The sequence below is a fragment of the Acanthisitta chloris genome, unplaced genomic scaffold, assembly GCF_000695815.1.
Source record: "Acanthisitta chloris isolate BGI_N310 unplaced genomic scaffold, ASM69581v1 scaffold2758, whole genome shotgun sequence".
Lineage (NCBI taxonomy): Eukaryota > Metazoa > Chordata > Aves > Passeriformes > Acanthisittidae > Acanthisitta > Acanthisitta chloris.
The window spans coordinates 1,088-19,637 of record NW_008685208.1 but is presented as its reverse complement, the minus strand read 5'-3'; the positions used below and the strand labels follow the sequence as shown (position 1 = coordinate 19,637).

At 39.1% G+C, this 18,550-nt stretch overlaps 1 protein-coding gene across 1 annotated transcript in view; it reads right to left on the bottom strand.

Annotated features, from left to right (window-relative positions):
• The window catches only part of LOC103806931 (intestinal mucin-like protein), a gene marked incomplete at both ends in the record, with an annotated part of 26,807 nt that extends 9,610 nt beyond the window's left edge, over window positions 1-17,197 (bottom strand). Inside the window, 16 exons of the mRNA XM_009079642.1 lie at window positions 8,113-8,242; window positions 8,532-8,571; window positions 9,346-9,474; window positions 10,080-10,178; window positions 10,747-10,869; window positions 11,522-11,562; window positions 12,179-12,283; window positions 12,890-13,067; window positions 13,242-13,273; window positions 13,435-13,535; window positions 13,828-13,897; window positions 14,542-14,720; window positions 15,310-15,514; window positions 15,707-15,890; window positions 16,505-16,549; window positions 16,950-17,197. Coding sequence (XP_009077890.1) covers window positions 8,113-8,242; window positions 8,532-8,571; window positions 9,346-9,474; window positions 10,080-10,178; window positions 10,747-10,869; window positions 11,522-11,562; window positions 12,179-12,283; window positions 12,890-13,067; window positions 13,242-13,273; window positions 13,435-13,535; window positions 13,828-13,897; window positions 14,542-14,720; window positions 15,310-15,514; window positions 15,707-15,890; window positions 16,505-16,549; window positions 16,950-17,197 — 1,909 coding nt within the window. The remainder of the gene's footprint in view (window positions 1-8,112; window positions 8,243-8,531; window positions 8,572-9,345; window positions 9,475-10,079; window positions 10,179-10,746; window positions 10,870-11,521; window positions 11,563-12,178; window positions 12,284-12,889; window positions 13,068-13,241; window positions 13,274-13,434; window positions 13,536-13,827; window positions 13,898-14,541; window positions 14,721-15,309; window positions 15,515-15,706; window positions 15,891-16,504; window positions 16,550-16,949) is intronic.
• Window positions 17,198-18,550: the final 1,353 nt, after the last annotated feature.

Here is an 18,550-nt window from a genome sequence, read left to right as displayed (position 1 = left end):
ACCATCCCTGGAGGTTTTTAAGGTGAGACTGGATGTGGCACTTATTGCCATGGTCTAGTAACCACAGTAGGGTTGGGCTTGATGATCCTGAAGGTCTTCTCCAACCTGTTTGATTCTGTGAAAGACAGAAAGGTGAGGCAGAGAACAAGTTGTGGTGAGAAGCTAGGCATCCTTGGCCTGTTTTTTTTCTGTAAATTGGACTTACACTATGTCCCTGTTAAGGACCCAATCTAAGACCCTGTCAGTGCACTGGACTTGAGATTGTGGTCCCTCCAGCATGAACTGTAATATTTTGCAATAAACAGCTACCATGGCATCCAAGTTTCACATCTAGCCCTGCCTTGAATGCTGTAGCCACTAAAGCCAAAGAAGTTTTACCTCTTTTAAGTTTTCCATTTCTTTTAAATCCAAATTACCATCCAGAGATAGAAAAACTAAGGCAAATGGGGACACAGCCTTTCCCCAGGCCTCTGCTTAGTATGTTACTGAAAGTAGAATTAGCCACCCAAAAGATAGCTGCCCCCAATGTGCTGTGTTTAGCTCAGATTCCCTGAGATTTTAAGGAGAAGAATGATCATACATTTCCCATAGATTCTGCAAACAAAGGGCAAGAAGTGCTCAGCTACACTAGCTCAAAAGGACAGGTTATTGAAATCTAGCAGCTATGTTGGGTCACAGGCACTGTGCAAAACCAAACGCTCAAAAGGACAGGTTATTGAAATCTAACAGCTATGTCGGGTCACAGGCACTGTGCATAGCCAAATTCCTTGATTACAGTTCCTGTTGCCTTGAAGCACAGAACCATAGAATCATAGGACCAATCGGGTTGGAAAAGACCTCCAGGATCATCAAGTCCAACCCTACCATGGTTACTAGACCATGGCACAAAGTGCCACATCCAGTCTCATCTTGAAAACCTCCAGGGATGGTGAATCCATCACAGTGAATCCACAGGTTCTCCTTCTCAACACCAGCCCTGCCATGCTTTCTCTCTACTTGATTTTTGCCAAATATAGTAATTGTATGTATGTTGCTTAGGATCTGAATTTTCTTTTCTGACTTCCTCCCCACATACAAGATAATCTTTGCACAATTTGAAACTCTGTGACATTTCTCTTATCATTATGTCAGCCTCATGCCTGGGTATAGTCAGGCAGTAGCTTCTTCTATGTGTGAAGATTAGCGTTTGTGTGACTAACTGAATTAGGCTGTCATGGTTGATCCTGCTTAACCTTCAAGGTAAATGAGAAGATTTTCACCTTTCAAATTTACTGTATCATATGACCAGGAAAAAAACTCCAGAATAATCAGTTTAAGGTATTCTTTGTAAGAGTAATTGCTTATCACTGGAAGATTTGTGATTTTCCAGAACTAGGGAAGCTCAATGGCAGTTGGGAGAACCCATTTCTTTGTCAAATGTGGAAAGGAGGCTAGTCAAAACCATAGCATCAGAAAGACATTCAGATATGGAAGCTGTTGCACTGAAGCAATATCAAAAATACCTTGTGAGTTCTCAGCTCTACTCTTTGGTGAGTTTTCTCAAAGTCTTGGGATAATGAAAATAGTATTGCAGTGTTTTTCACTGTTTTAGAGACAAGTTTGTGAAAAGAATTCAAGCATTTCACATACAATTGATGAAAAAATGGAACACTAAAGGAAATTCAGTTTGAACATAACAAATTTTTAAAGGGTGATGCTGAAAAAGAGTTTACAGGATTTTCTACATTAGTGGTGGGAATATGGCTTATGTAGCCTGATCAGACCTGGTTGGACCTTAGTCTGGGAGGTTACCAGTTAAGAACACAGTTGTTTGTGGTAGACTGAAAAAATTGAACTAATTTAGGAAATTCGGTCCTGGGAGAGGGCTGCTTTATTTGAAGAACTTGTTCTACCTTCAAATACCCCTCAACTCCTCAAAGCTTCTGCTGGGAGGTGAAATTTCAGAAATTGTATATCCATGTTATGGGATCTAAATTTTTTACATTTTTTCAGACCTGAAACTCACAAGAATATTCTTTCCTATGATCTCAGAGTTTGTAAGTCTATTTCTGTCTGTTTTCCAGTATCTGAGTTTGCTTTGCTAGACAAGTTCAAACAGTGTACAATGAGCACAGTAACTGCACAATTATTTACTTGGGACTTTGCCTTTACTGAAGTCCTTTCATCGGGGTTTATGTGCAGAGTTGCATGTGCTTAGTTCAGTGAAATGTGGTTTAGCAAAGTACAGTTGAACAGTAAACATACCCACAATTTTATCTTATGCTTCCTCTCCTGCAGCACAAAATAATAATATTATAGTGCACAGTTATATCACTAAACAAGGTACTTATCAGGTCAGAAACTCCTACCTTGTATTATTCTGGGAAGAGTTCTTGGTTTGCATGTGACTTTTCCACTCCTTCTGAGTCCCACCTGCCTCACCTCAGACAGCAGCAGAGATTTTTCCTTATTGTTAACAAACATTTTCCTTTCTGGCCCTGGTGTTCTCAAAGCACTTGTTCAGTAACGGTTCACAGAACAACTATTCTCACTTCATCCGCAAATCTTCTGAGCACTCCTTTTTAATTCCAGATGAAAGTTCTCACTGTAGAGTCATATGAGCAACGTTGAGTTTCCAGTGCATCTCCAGGTAGCTAGGAGTAAATTTATTGAGATTCGAACTGTCTTGGAGAAGAAGACTACAACTGGGAATGAAACCCAAGTGTTCCACAGATAAATTGCATTCTACAACCACCTTGCTTCCAGGAAAGCATACAACCTGCTTAAAGGAAGGCTTAGGTGCATCTAAGGGAACACTTATGTGGATTTCCCACCCCCACACCCCATCCACCCCTCCCCCCCCATGGACTCACAATGTAATACAACAAGGAGCTTTTTTTATTTTGCTTATCAGAGTGGCCAAGTGTGTCAAGAGCTGCACTGGAGGCCCTCAGCCACAGTTCTCTTTACTCATGTGGCAACAGCAGCCTCCTTGATCTGCACTCAACCCACCCAGTTTCACTCCAGCGTTTGGCAGTGGTGTCCCACATCTAGCTCTGTGCTGGGGGAAGCTTTCTATAAGACTGCAGCTGCCTGGAAAGGATCTGCTTGAGCTTCCAGCTGCCTTGGAGGAGCATTCTCCTGAGGCAAGGACTCAAAATCACAGCCCCTGGCAACCAGGGCAATAATCATGCTACAGGCAAATCCCAGCTCCAGCCTGTAATGGAGAATTTCAGCCCATCCATATCTACTCACCCTTCCTTTTGGGAAAGCAGCAGTAAGGCCATGATTTGCTTTGTTTTGTTTTGTTTTGTTCACCAGAACATCCAAGCAGTTTCAAGCACTGCTTTGAGGAACTCAGAGACATGTTCTAACCTCCTATTTAGAGGAACACTGTTCATGTCATTCTTAGGGGCAACTTGTTAAAATGAGGCCAAACCAAGCAGGTCTTAGAGAGCAAGAGCTGGGACCTTGGTTTTTGCTGCCTTCAAAGGCTGTGTGGCTGAAGTCCTACTTGCCTTCTAACAAGATGTCTTCATTTTTCAAGGCAAAACTAAAACTGCTAGGTAATGGGAGATGACAAAAAGGAAACAAACCAAAAAGGAATCCTTTGCCACCAGTGAAAGTGGGAGGCTAGACAGAAACTCTAAGAGGAGATGAACACAGGACTCAGGCATGGAGACATGACATGGTGCTCTTGCTACTGCTCTCTTTTCACAAGCCTGTGGAAGACAAGGAAATTGCTGGAGAATGGAGTCACTCTTTGAGAACAGAGAGAGTCAAGACCAATCCCTTCCAGCACTAATGCTTTTTATGAAGCTGCTAGGGCCCCTTGCAGCAGGTCCTGCCTGGAAGACAATGGGATCAGAAGGTTCCACTATCTTGTCTAAGCCCCTAAAGGGCTGACATTGCCTTGAGAGAGATTTTTTTCAGTTTGTTCCCTGAGTTTTCCAGAAGAATCTGCTTGTGACCTGCAGACCCAACAGCTCTTGCTTAAGAAACCAAATGCTTCATGGGATCAGATAGTACAGATCTCCATTTACTTCTGAGAGGGCAGCGGGGAGAGGGGAGAAAAAGTGCTGCTCACTGCTGCTACTACTCTTTGTAGGGATACACAGTTAAGGCTTCTTTCCTTCCTTTCTCTCCCAAAGACTATTTGTGGATTTTTCCACTGGAAAAAGTTTAATCTGTTCAATTTTGTCATCCAGTTTCACTGGCAATACAGGTGCAAACTGAACCACAAAGTTCTAAGGTTACTCAGGGTGCAGGAGGTTTGACATGTACAGTTTGACCCAGAACTGCCAAGTGCTTGTAAGCAAAAATTTTCTGACAGCATCTGCTTGGGAACCTGCTTATGGGCAGCACTGACCCAGCAACAAACTGAAAGGCTGCTCTAACCCAGAGCACTGTAAGAAACAACACACTGTGCATGCGTGTAAAATCCTGTCAGATTACTTTTTTTCAGTGCTTACTAAGAGCATACAACTGTCTGTAAGGAAATAACAGCATTCATTCTTCTCAGAGATAAAACCCTCTACTTGATGAAATACAAACTCCCTTTAAAGGCAGCTTGCTTTTCCAGTCCAAAGTGACTTTACGTTCTTAGCCATAGACTGCCCTGCAGTGGTGAAGCCAAAATCTGCAGCCTTTCTGTTTTTTGTAAAGGATCTTTTAAATTCCTTATTAAGAATTAGTTTGCACATCACTAAAAGGGACAGAAAGAGCCCATGAAAACTACAGAACAAACAAAAAAAAGCAAAGCAAGGCATATCTTAGATTTCAGTGTAAGTATAGTGTGCAGCAAAATGACTAGTAATATTTTATCTCTTTTCCAAAGAAAACATGGCAGATCTGATCACACCTTGTATCTGTTTGTCTTCAGAAATTATTTGCTGACTTCAGCCAAATTTAACTGCAAAAATTGAAACCTCAAAGACAGTTAAGTATCAACAAATTTTGAGAAAAGTGTTTTTTTGTAAAAAAGAACCCTAAAGGAAAAGTATGGCTGTAGTGTCAGCATAAAAAATTGTTAGACAACAAAGAATCCACAGAGGAGAGCGACTTTGCAAATGCCCCAGGAGAAAAATCTCAGTCACATCTCACAATGAACATAGAGATGGAAATCCTTAGAAACCTGCACTAAAGCAGAAACCAGGCTTCATTAGGTCTGGAGCTTACTTTGCAAACTGACAAAAACTTCCTTCTTAGGTCAGCTACCTGTCCAACTCCACAGAAATTAGCTCTCTAATCATAGTATTGCAAACCTGGAAAACCTCTGATGTTTAATTTTCTGTGCATTCCTACCAGTTATTAGCTCTCTAATCATAGTATTGCAAAGCTGGAAAACCTCTGAAGTTTAATTTTCTCTGCATTCCTACCAGTGTCTGCATTCTAAGCTGCAGCACATTTGACAGGTTGGTAGTAGCACAAAATGGTGCCACCAATCGTTTAGGTAGCAAAGATGCTAGTATTGATATAATACCAAAAGTATTTTTTTTCACCTACAGCAGGGGTGGTTTACCCTCATTGTACTTCAGATGATACAAGAGAGATTAACATCTTCCAGCTAATCTGCTTCAACTCCCCTTACAATCAGATCAGATAAAGAGGCACTTTAGAATGTAATTCAGCTAATCTCCTTTGGATAGATCTTTTGTTGTGAGACAAATGATTGTCAAAAAATTACTATTGCTCTCCATTTGCTGTAGAGGAAGCCTAGGATTACTAGTTTAGAGCTGGGCACCTGCTTTACAAAGGTTGGAATGTGGAGAGCTCTTACTTTAGTACTAACTGTTCATCCTGGAAGCACTGAATGAACTTCATATTCCTAGACCTGAGGCACTACCTTTTTGGTGAAAATACATAATTATGATCAACTGAGACAGTTCTAACATACACAGCCCTCCCATAAGATCTGGTGCTAAACAAGAAGTTTCTCCAAGTCATCTGAATCACTGCATGATCATTATTAATCTTCAGCTTTGATCTGACAGACAGTATCAACTTCTCTTCCACCTTACACATTGGGTCCTCTGGACAGTACCATTTCAGTTTTTATGGAGCCAGAAATAGACACCCCAAAAATTTAGGAAATATATCGCTTGACTTCTTATAACTTGAAAAACAACTTTTCTACTCCTTTCTAACTGAGACTCATCAAGATAGTACATGAATAAGTACAAAAGCCATGTTTTTTGAAATGTGCTTTAATGAGAGAAATTTTTCACAAAAAAGACTGCACTTGGAAGACAATACATTTGTAATCCTATTTTGTGCAGAAATAAATAGAGTGAGGTCAAAATATATCAGAGGGAAAACAGAAAGGAGTAACTTGGAAAAACAAAGTCAAAAGTAGTCAAAGAAGGTGACAATGGTGCACAATCCTTTCAGCTGGATGCTGCTAGATTTTTCTGCCTTCATTTTGATGACAAGCTGATGGCCCTCTTGATACGGTTCAGAGTGCTTGCCTTGTCATTTTCTTCTTTGTTCTGCAGCTCTCTGGATTGTGAGCTGCTGCATTCAGTGTCTTGACAGCTGCAGCTTTCCACATATATGTACTTATGTGAAATTGTTTCTCCAGTGGGGCATTTCAGTTCCACGTCCTTCACAGTAGTTTTTGTTTCTCTGCAGCAGGAACAGCTGTGGTCCATAGAATTGGCCTCAGCAGAGTATCTGTAAACATGGAAAATGGCAATATTACTCTGTGCCAGAAGCCACCATACAGAAGGAGAGGGTGAAATCAGGTACAGAACTCCTGTGAGAGGAGCTGTAGTTGTGAATAACGAAAGTGTCAAGCTCATCTAACAGAGCAGTGATTATAAAAATAAGCTTATAAGGTTCATTGCACTTGCTGGGATTTTTCTTTTTTTCTGTTAAAACAATTGGTACCAGAGTCCTGTTAAATAATCCCAGTGAGTTCTGGGAGATCAGCTTCCTCAGATTCCTCTCATAATCCCAGCACAGATGGATTTTCAATATACCAGATCAACAATCAAGGACAGACAAAGACCTGACCTGGCTAAGAAAACTGCATAGACAAAGGGCTACAATGCCATCTAAAATGGCATCATATCAATGAATTAGCTACAAAGGCTACAACCACATCATGTGAATCAAAATGTGTGTTTCCCCATCAGGGCAGTATTAACAGGACAGGGAAGCAGCAGCTCTTTCTGTTCCTATCTTACAGCAAAGTATTTTTGCAGCCTTGTGTCCATCAGCTTCCCACGTACCATTCCTAACCTACAGAATCTGCCAATGTCAGGCTATAAACTGTGTCAGCATCCATCTTTTTCTTGTATTTGTGTGCAGACACAACCACAACAAGACTCTAAGATGATAAGGCATTTCAAAATACTAACAAGCTCCCTGGCAACTCAGTGTTCCATGTGATATTATAGATCAGTTTTCTTCCACATAAGGTGCCCCGTGGCATAGCCAGTGATAGCTAGCAGGTGACAGTTTCTTTGGGAAGTTAGAATTGTCTTTCCAGTGTTTTAATAGCTCACTACCAGGTGTCCGAATAGTCATAGAATTGTCTTTCCAGTGTTTTAATAGACCACTACTAGGTGTCCTAATAGTCCATTTCTTATAGACACCTTTTTGTATATTCTCTCATTTTCAGAGAAAAATGTACAGTCAAATTACTGTACTAACACCACCCCTAAAGCATTTGTTTTCTGATTTCTTTACTGTGTAATAATTTTGCATGTTTGAATCTTCCTGTGTGTTCCATTTTAGATGTTAGTTATCAAGAAGCAGCTTTTCAATTTATGAGCATCAAGTCTGGCTGCTCTCTGGGCTCATTCCCATTACAGGAAACAATCTGTGTTCTTTTGTGATGATTTCTAGCCAAGGTGGTCTGACACAATGACAGACAAGCCAGCTCTTAATGGATGAATAGACTTTATCATAGCTGTCTGAATCCCAAGGCAATTTAATACACTTTCCTGCTTTGTATTAAGACGACTCAACTGTTCAGCCACAGATTTCATGATTTTCTGTCCATGATTTGGAGAGCAGATAGTTCCAGGTCTTCTACCATTCTGTAGTCTGCCTATTTATTGTTCCTTTTATACAAACAAGCTCAGTGCCAGCAGTATCTAAATCTCATTGTCCAGTAAGTTTACTTACAGTGAGAAAGTTCCACATGTTCCTTCACATTCAGTCATGACAACTCTGTCCACAGAACGGCAGCCCTGATAGACAATGAAGTCTTCTCTTTGACGGACAGAGCACGGTGTACGGCTGTCCAGAGGTGCACCTACAGGGAAAGATCAGAAAACACTTCCAGTGAAATAGCTCCAGAAGTTCCTTGCAGTTTAGCATCCTCTGGGCTTTGCTAGTGCACTCAAAGAATTGTCTTAAGTGGTTTTTCTGCTTCAACTTAAGCTTTTCCTGAGAGATCAGACAGTGAATGCTTGGAATAACAAACATAAATATTAAAGTATCTATTTAAATACAAATCTATCAGCGTCCATGGCTCGAAAATGGGTTGATTTAAGAAGACAATTCATTCTCTGTATTGTTGATTCAGATACAGGCATACTTACAGGTTTTGCAGCAACCATTAGGCAGGAACGAAACAGTTCCCTGAAAGAAGAAAGAAACAGAAAAAATTATATTACTTTATTTCCCTGTATTAAAGAGGATTTTAGACATATAACTGAGGAGAGTAACTCCTCAATGCCTGGAAATCAGGATTTTAGACATATAACTGAGGAGAGCAACTCCTCAATGCTTGGGAATAATCAGAGAAAACTCTGGCATTGTTCTGAATAAGCAAAGTTAACAGTCTCTTCCAGTCTTGAAATCTATCGCTTTACAAAGGATTGTGAAAATAATTCTTTGAAGGAAGTCTACAGTTAACATCTGGCATTTTTCCTCAGAAACAATTACAAACAGTGTTTTCTTGGAGTCTACTGTATTTGAATGGGAAGTATGCATGGTGTTACTGGTGGCCTACTGACTGAGCATCTTGTGTTTCTGTAATGCTCAAGAAAACATGGTTCTGGTTGAGACAGGACCCCAAAGAAAGCAGTCAGCAAAGAACTAGTATCTCAGTGCTGTCCACTATTTTGGCTACTGAGACACAGTTACCAGTTGAACTCTCACCCAGATACCTCATTTTGTATACTCTATGGGTCTGTGCATGGATGCAGCAGAAACTTTTGACTGAGAAACTATGGTGAAAGGTCATCAGAGCTTAATTTTGCTTTTGCTAGCTAGATGGATGAATGAAACTGAGGTAATCTCTGTGTTGAGTAGAGGGTAGGAGCTTAATTTTGCTTTTGCTAGCTAGACGGCTGAATGAAACTGAGGTAATCTCTGCGTTGAGTAGAGGGTAAGTCTTTCACTTTTACTTACAGGTTTGCAGCTCTCCTCATTAAATGCTGGACAGGTAATCTCAGATGTGGAAGAGATAAGCTGGTTGTGGACATCTACGCAGCTATAAATTGTGCAGTTGTTCCTAGGATCATTCTTAAACTCTCCAGGCTGCAAGCAAAATGCAAAATGTAAGAAGGATAGCTAAAGGAACCTCAGGCAGAAATTTTCTTGTCCTCTGACAATGGCTTTCCTTTTCTTTCACTGTCAATTATTTTGAAGTTAACAGACATCTTGGATACAGATTATTACATGTATTGCAGTATGTGGAAAGAATCTTCAGTTTTACACTGGATTTTCCTTGAGAAAGAAAAATGTCTCTGAAGTATATAGGGTACCTTAACAAAATCATCCATGCCAATGGATTTTGCACTGGGAAAGTCAGACTGTTACATGGTAATTATGAAAAACCCTGAACCTTCACGCTACAGGGGAAATAAAATTGTTCCATATGCAGGCTTTACTAGTGTTTTTCAATATACAGAAATCAAATGACATAGAACAGCCCAAGCTTCCAGACATTGGAAGAAAACCCCTTCCAATGGTATTGGATTTGTCATTCCAGGAAGAGCCTTTCAGAAAATTTGATTTCATGAGAACTATGTTCAGCTGAAGAAATTGTAGATAGGCTTTGCTTTAGGTGAGCCTCGGACCTTTCAGGTGCAAACTTACACTAAGCCTTATCTCTGGGAATCTAGGATGTAGCACATACTTACACTCAGGATGAGTTCAGCATTGTTTCCTGCATGTATAATACATTTAGTCTGCACACACCTTCCACAACATTCACCCTTCACTGGTTGAAGCTCGTATCCCTAGAAATAAAATTCATAAAAAAATAGCATTATGATAGATTAATTTTTGAGAAATAAGAATAAAATTCATAAAAAAATAGCATTATAATAGATTCATTTTTGAGAAATAATTTAAAACATACTAATCCACTAATTGATAGTGCTTTGAAGTGCACTCTAGATTTGTGCCTTTCTATGTTCCAACCCAACAGGAGACAAGTAATAAAAGCAGGTTTTAGATGGAATAAATTAAAGCACTATAATAAATATGCCTAATAATTAAATATCACTCCATTACATGCTCTACAGAAATTTCCTAGCTAATCCTGCCAATGTGAACTGGTTGCTGTCAGTTACACAGTCAAGCTGCATGCAGTAGATTGCTCTAGGACAGTTGGTATCCTATCCATGTTGGAGTTGGTCTCTGGACTTCAATTTCTCTAGGACAGTTGGTATCCTATCCATGCTGAGTTGGTCTCTGGACTTCAATTCCCTATCCTTTGCTTAATACCACTCATTGATCAAACTGATTTTCAAATCCGTGGGTATTTTGGGTGGGTTTGTTTGTTTGTTTTAATTTGCCACTTACCGGTTGACAGTTTGTGTTGCATGGAACATGTTTACATGAGATGATATTCAGCTGAGTGTTGACGTTAACTTCATTAGTGCAGAAACATGTCTGACACTTATCAACAAAGACTGAGGAATTAGGCTACAAATTTGAAGGAAAAAGCATAAAGTCTTATATTAGCAAGATATTACATGTGACAGTCATTTATTACTTTCAAAAAAGTCAAATCAAGCAACGGAAAAGGAAAAACCCATGAAGACTATTGGATGGCTATTTGGCTAGCCATTTATGAAGACAACATTTTAAATACTGAACATAATTTAATGTGTGTCTTTATTGAAGTCCCATATAGCAGTGATAATCTCTGATATTAAAAGGACAGGTGTCATGCAAATATCTGCAACAAAACTATTACCAGACTCAACAGACTTTATCAGAAATCTAGGTTTGTTTAGAATAATACTTATGTACCTATCTTTTCACTTTTGAAAGCAGAGTCCTAAAGCTGCAATGATGTACTGACAGTAAACACGGACTGACTTTTTAAAATGCAAGCACACTTAGCCCTAATCTGTCTCTGATACTGTCATAGAAGCAGCTCTTATATTTTTTTCAGACACTGCAACCTTTCCTGAAAAGATTTAGGCTTTTTGAAATTGATGAACTCCTGACAGAAATTGGAAAATTTTTTAAATATTGATTGTACTGGATAAACCTCTTCATAGCACTTCTGATCAAATCTACTAACTGGTCTTTTAAGCATTTTTAGAAGACTGTTGAAACAGGAACTTACCATGAACTCAGCATTCTGGTGTACACAAACCCCCTTGGGAACTGTTAATAAGCAAGGAGTTAAATGTTTACATAGGGAAAAAGGAATGAAAAATGACCTCACCCCCCTCTAGTCAAACTCATTTCTTCCACAATGAATCCCAATTCATATGGTCAAAGACATTGGTTATTCCCCAATTCTGGTAGCAGATATGACATGTGTAAAGTACAATCTTATACTGCATTTGCAAAAAGGGAAGAATTGGTCCAGTATATGCAGCCCAGTTCATAGCCAAGAATGTCCACTTAACAGGTACAGGTAGTTCCCTTCTTCAACTACCAAGGACAAAGCAGTCATTGTAAAGCTGTCTGCTACAGGGGAGGCTTATAGGAACTTTTTGCAAAATAAAGCTGATACCACAGTCCCATTTCATTCTGTGGCTGTTCTTAAATGTAATTGCAATCAGGGAAATTGAACTTGAGTCACCTGAGCTATACCTAATTTCCCAGCTGTGATAACTATAGCAGTAGTAACCAATGTTAATAGTAACTAATTTGTGGAATCAGATTGCATTTAATACCTCCTTTGATAGGCTATTGTATGCAATCTTAACAAGGGTAATGCTAAGTTATGTCATATATAATGCTAATCATTGTAATATATCTCCAAGGGACTTACCACATTGGTACACAGGACAGCACTGACCACTGGGAATAAAAGAATGAACTTCAAATCCCAGAGCACACTTGGGGGCTTTAGCTGTGCAGAAGCTAGTATTGCATTCTGAGAAAAAAAACCAAAACAAAACAAAAATAAGCCAGAAAGTACACTAAATCACAGCTACTAGTAATAGGTGTCTATCAAAGCATTTAGGATGAACTTTCCATTGCTAGGAAACAGTCCAGATTCTCTTCAAAGAAACAAATTGCAGAAAGGGAACACATTTGTCATAGTAAATGCAGGCACTGCATGGGGGGCACTGCATTACTTAATGAAACCTTTTCTACTATGTAATTATCCTGTGTTAATAAACTATCACAATTCTGTGCAGAGAAGTAGCTGTTACTCTCTCCAGGACTGTGGGCAACAGCTGCAAAATGGAAATCCACAGAGAATTCCATAAGTTATCTGCACTTTGCTTGAATAAACTGTGGTCCTGAACTCAAGAACTGTTGATTGACTTATGCTGAGTCCCATAAGTGTAAATTCAGTTATGCTAAATCATTGCAATATTAAAATGTATTTTCTCTAACACTGGATAAGCTGGTTTTAAAAACATACTACTTTTTGACTCCCTGCTGCAGGTCTCAGCTGCTAAAGTAGCTCAGTCTATTTTCACTTCTATTTTGAAGAGGTGCAGAAAGATTAGAAACAAAGGTATAAACTCACTGCAGGTGACAACAGGGCAGCAGGCATCTTCAGGATTGACTTCATTGACCTTATAGAAGCCTTCTCCTTCACAAGTGATCTTATCATGTTGAGGACATTTATGAGGCCCACATACAATGCCCTGTCCACCTTCCAGGCAAATACAGTCCTGACAGTCCACTGTAAACCTTTCCCCAAACTGTCATTAAAGAAAATAAAATTAGTGATTGCATAGTGACCAATCCAAAAGAACAGAAGGAAAATCAGGAATAAAAAGCTGGGAGACCACAAAATAAGACTGCATCAGTGAAGGCCACTCTGCCCTCCCCATTCCCAAATTCTACATGAAATCCGAAAGCATATGGCATCATACCTCTCTTGGTACCATATCCACTCCAACACAGCCTGTGAAAATAACCAAATAAATTTCCATTATCAGTCATGTAACACTAGACATCTCTGCTGTATGAGTACTGCATACAGTCAGATCAGTAATGCATACATGAGGAGGAAACAACAAAGAGGAAACAAACATGCATCCATCCAAGTGAAGCAGTAAAACTCACCACATGTTTTCACGCAGACATCCACGCTGGAGTCGTACCGCATTGTTCCATTAGGACAGAAGCAGCCTTCCACTTGTTTTGTTGAAGTTTCATTTTGTTGACTGTATGAGACAAAATGTTCAGAGGAACACCATTACTGTCATAGGCACACAGAGGAGGGTTATGGCGAAGATAAAATGGCAAAAAGTTTAGGGATTTGTCAGTGTTTGTGTTTGGTATAGCTGAACAACATAGACAGTACAGGCATCCAGATTTAGGATCAACAGAACAGTGGAAATAAATCTGACAGTCAGTTTAAGGCATGAGAGGAGGTTGCATTTGCTCATCCACCTATGCACTAGATATGATTGAACAGTTGTGTGAGCTACAACCAACAGTGAAGGAATTCTTTACCTTGTTCTGCAGGTTAACTCTTTAACAGGGCCACATGCTCTGTATTCTTTATTCGAGGGGCATTTGTAAGCTGGAAGAGAAGATCAAAAGTAAAGAAGAGCTCAGTAACAATATAATATAAAAGCCTCATGATCTTATGCCAAGAAATTACTGTCTACACATTTTCCTATGTGTCTTTGACAATCTTGAGAAGCTAAGAGAAAAAATATCAGATACCAGATTCATGTCTCTGAATGGAATGATTTTGTGCAATTTAGCCATAGAGATATAGCACCATACTTTACATTAAGGAGACAAAGCCAAGAGTCTACACCTGGATTGCAACTGTTTTCATTACTTCAGTCACTTTTTCACAAGTTCTTAAAAAACAGTATATTCTTACCCTTTGAGCTCTTCTTACTACAGCTGAAAAATAATGCATATATCCCTAAATAGAGAGTGATCTGCTGATCAGCTTGTGCAAAATACAAAACTGCCTGTGTACAAAAAAGTACGTACTGATACAGATGTTTCGGGCACAGCCAATAGAGGTATCTTTTTTTCAGGCTCATCTGTCATTTCCATTGGAAAATTGTTACCCATAAAATTACTTAAGGAAAGCAGCTGGTGTGATTTATTGGTGTCTTCATTGCTCAGAAAGCAGTATGACATTACTGTTGAAACAGTTCCATATAAGCTTCCCTAACAGGTCAAGATAAATGGCCAAATACTTACAGCATACACCCTTGGTGTGATCTCTCCAGTCAATGCATACACCTTGATCAGCACAGGTGGCAGCATAGATCTGCAGACTTGAGCATTCCAGGTCTAAGCCAGGAACTACACAGCTATCGAAAACACAGGCTGCATAGTACTTTTCAGGCTGGACAAACTCGTGGCATGGCTTGAACACACTAGAAACCGAAATATTTATCATTTTTAGTTACTGAATTATCCATACAGTCTTCAATGTGCTTAACATGTTATGACGTGGCAACAGTACTGATTAAGGAGATGTGGACATGGACTATTGATGAGAGATTTTTAGTGAAAGCACTTATCTAGACTGTAACCTCTCAACATAGCTTAAACTATTCTCCCCTCACCTACAAAACACTCAGACACCGATATTTTCAGTCCAAGAGCTACATGAATATTATTGGATAAACCATGAACTACCTCTCTGAAAAGATTTCGTGGGATTTTTTTTAAAATTCTGACATGGTATTCTGAAAATGAAGATTTCTGTTTTCAGTTAGATATTGTTTTCTGCTAAGTGAACGCAGGGAAAGGCAAAAGCATAGGATGGGATGGCAGTGTAGAAGAACATGAGAACATCGACAAAGGTTAATGTAGCAGCAAAAAATAACAACTAGAAAGAGGAGTGGAAGCACCCCATAAAGAAATGGAGCAATAGTTAGAAACAATTTAACTGATCAATAATCCTCAAATTGCCACTAAAATTGAAGATCAAGAGCTTGTAAAACTGAAAGGAATGCCTACCTTCCCCAAATAAGCTCACAGATGGAAGATTCTTTGCAAGGTTGTGCTGGGGTTGTGCTAGGTGTTTTTGTAGGAACTAGGCCTGGAGAGCACTGTGGTTTGGAGGGATCAACAACCTGCCAATGATCTGCCATGGTTTCACAGTTTTCTGCAATGTCTCCATTTGGCAACCTGCAATCATCTGCTGTGTTGTTGTTGCAAGTACCTAAGATTGGCAAGGGGAGAAAGAATTCACTCACAGATTTGTTATCAAATTCCATTCATCTTTATAGCAGAGCAGATTGGCAAGGGGAGAAAGAATTCACTAAAAGATTTGTTACCAAATTCCATTCATCTTTATAGCAGAGTTGTCATTGTGGTTATCTGAGAGTACAAAAATTACAAGAGTAAGCCTTACCACACTGTCCCTGAGTGTTGTTGCCAAACAGGCTGTAGGGCATTCTGATGGAAAAGGACAAACCGTTGTAGGTCACATTCATTTTCAGCTCAGGAATTTCCACAACACGATTTATGCCTGACTCATAGATGCTCACACCAAACTTCTTATAAGGCAAAGCCACTGGCTGTTTGTTTACTGTCACCTAATAAATAAAGGAAAACAGAAAAGAGAGATATATTTAGTTTGACATTAGAAAACAATTAACTGTTCCTTTGCATTGCAGAGAGAATGTATGGGTAATTAATATCCTTTTCATTTCTAACAAGTGTCTCTGTGTTTCCTTTTATGTTACAGGAAAGTAAACTTATTTTCTCTGAGCCAAAAAAAAAGCCTATCAACCACTGACAAATTAGGCTAAACCCCTACACTCAACAGACTTATTAGAGTGACTATGGCATTGAGGAGACCTTGTGAAAGTGGAATATAAAATTCGCCTAAATTCATACTGCATAAAGTTTTAACTTTCTTGGCATAAGGGGAAAGTTCTTGTAGGAAAATTAAATACAAGAAATAAGCCTAAATCTGTACTATTTATTTTAATACAGTACCCATGATATACCTATGGAAGTAACACTACTGCTTTTACTCAGCAATGGTAGATTTCTTTGCTTTAGGGAAAAATAAAAGAGGTCTAAATGTTGCAAATTTTCAGCTATATGCTGCAACCCAACTTGTAATATTCCCACACAGTAATGTACAAAAATAAAGCAAACAAACTGCACAAAGCTCCAAAAACACCCCACAAACACTTCTCACCCGATTCTGAAGCTCCAAAGCTGGGACATCATGTTTATCAATGGACTAAACACATAAGTGACACAAATCAAAGCTAGCAATGGTACTTTTTAAAATGCTTAAGCCCAGTACTTTGTCGTTATGTCCTCTTAACGTTGTCTCCTCCCATTCAGCATTGATTGATTTCCTTTGTTACATTAATTATAAATTGATATATTTTATATCCTTAACTCTTAGCAATTTATCCACATTTGGTATTTAGGAGACATAATGGACTACAAATATTTGAGATTAAAAAAAAATAAGTAGAAATTTTTCCCCATTTTCCTATTTTACAATCTAAACTGGTATTGAATCTAAACCACATTGGTTTTCATTTTGTTCTCTATGCATTGTGAATATAATTATCAGGCTGCTGTGTTATTAATATTTGTATCAAGAAATCAGTGGTAACTTTCTCTAATACCTCTACTTGTAGAGTATTTGGTTGCACTGTTGCTATCCGCACTTCCTGAGTCTCATGTCTCACAATGAGAGTCCGAGGACAAGAGACTACGTCCCGTGCATCGCAGTGGTAGTTATCAATGTAGACACCAAAGTTGTCAACTTTCTTATTAATCTCTTCCACAAGGACATATGTACAATTCCCTTGATAACTGTAGTACAGTCCATCAAAAGTCATGTAATGTGGGTCTCCCCAGCCAGTGCAGTAGCCTAAAAAAACCCATACAGCTAAGTTAGTCTCGCATAGAAACAGAATCAGGTCAGACTACAAACACAATCTGTAGGTGTGGGATTCATCTCCCTGAACTTTTAGCATTTAAATTTTGAAAGTGTGCATGTCAATGCATGAGCTCATTATCTAGAAGTCATCAATAAAAGAGAAAAACAGGCATGGTTCATCTGACATTACTGAGAGACAACTGAGAATAGGATTAACTGCACCCTAGATATATCTTTATCAAGAGTCTGAACAAGTAATTTATATATAGACTTCTAGCTCATAGGTCTGGAAATGTAAATTCTGCTTTGGAAGACTGATTTATTCTACTAACAGAACAGTTATGTAGAAATCATGACAACTTAAGCAAATCCCTCGATTAGCTAAACAGAATCAACAAAGCACTCCAAAGAGACCAACACCAGAAGACTGTCTTGTGCAGGCAATACTTGTCTTGTGCCTTGTGCAATACTTGTCCCCTTATAAATATTGTTCGTCTTAACAGTAGTAGTTTTCCCATAGGAGATAAAATATTCAACAAAAATATATACTTACAGTCACACTCCCAGTGCCAACAGCATCCATCCTCATCAATGACTGGCACAGGAGAAAGCCCATTGGAACATGTAGGTTTAGGAGGTGGATTACAGATTATGGGAATCACCTGGACTACATTGTCTTCTACACATATTGCCTTAGTGCAGTTACAGAGCCACCATGACTCGCCTTGCTGTGTTTGAAAAGAGAGAGGGAGGGGAAAGAGAGGGAGAGAAACCTTATGAAGCAGTGAGACTGACAGCAGTTATGCCTGAATATCTTTTGCAGGTTTTTAAAATGCCATATGTTTATCAACAATTTTTGCCTCCAGAATCTGAAAATAGGAAGTGCATTAGTCAGCATTATCTAGGCCTACAAGATGAGCTAGCACTAGTGAGAGCTGCTAAGTGAAAAGCATTACTTACAAAAGTGAAGCCAGTAAACCAAAGTTGGAATCACCATTTCTAGTTTCAGCTATCTAAAAGCTAGATGTTTGATCTAATCTCACCACCTAGACATGCTCTCTAATCAAAGGTGAAAGACACTGATCAATATCAATGATTAATGTATGACCAATTCCCATCCATCAATGCCTAGAACAGATTAACAGCCAAAGATACATTGAACACTGGCTGTTTGGGGAGAAATGTCCAGGGTGATTACATGCATGCATTGTGATTGTATGCATTTTTTCTATCTTCCACCAGTTTTTCAGCCATGTATAATTTTTATTCCTGCACATCTACTGAACAAATTGGTAGGCAATTGGTAGGGTTGGGGCATCCACCACTTCCCTGGACAACCTGTTC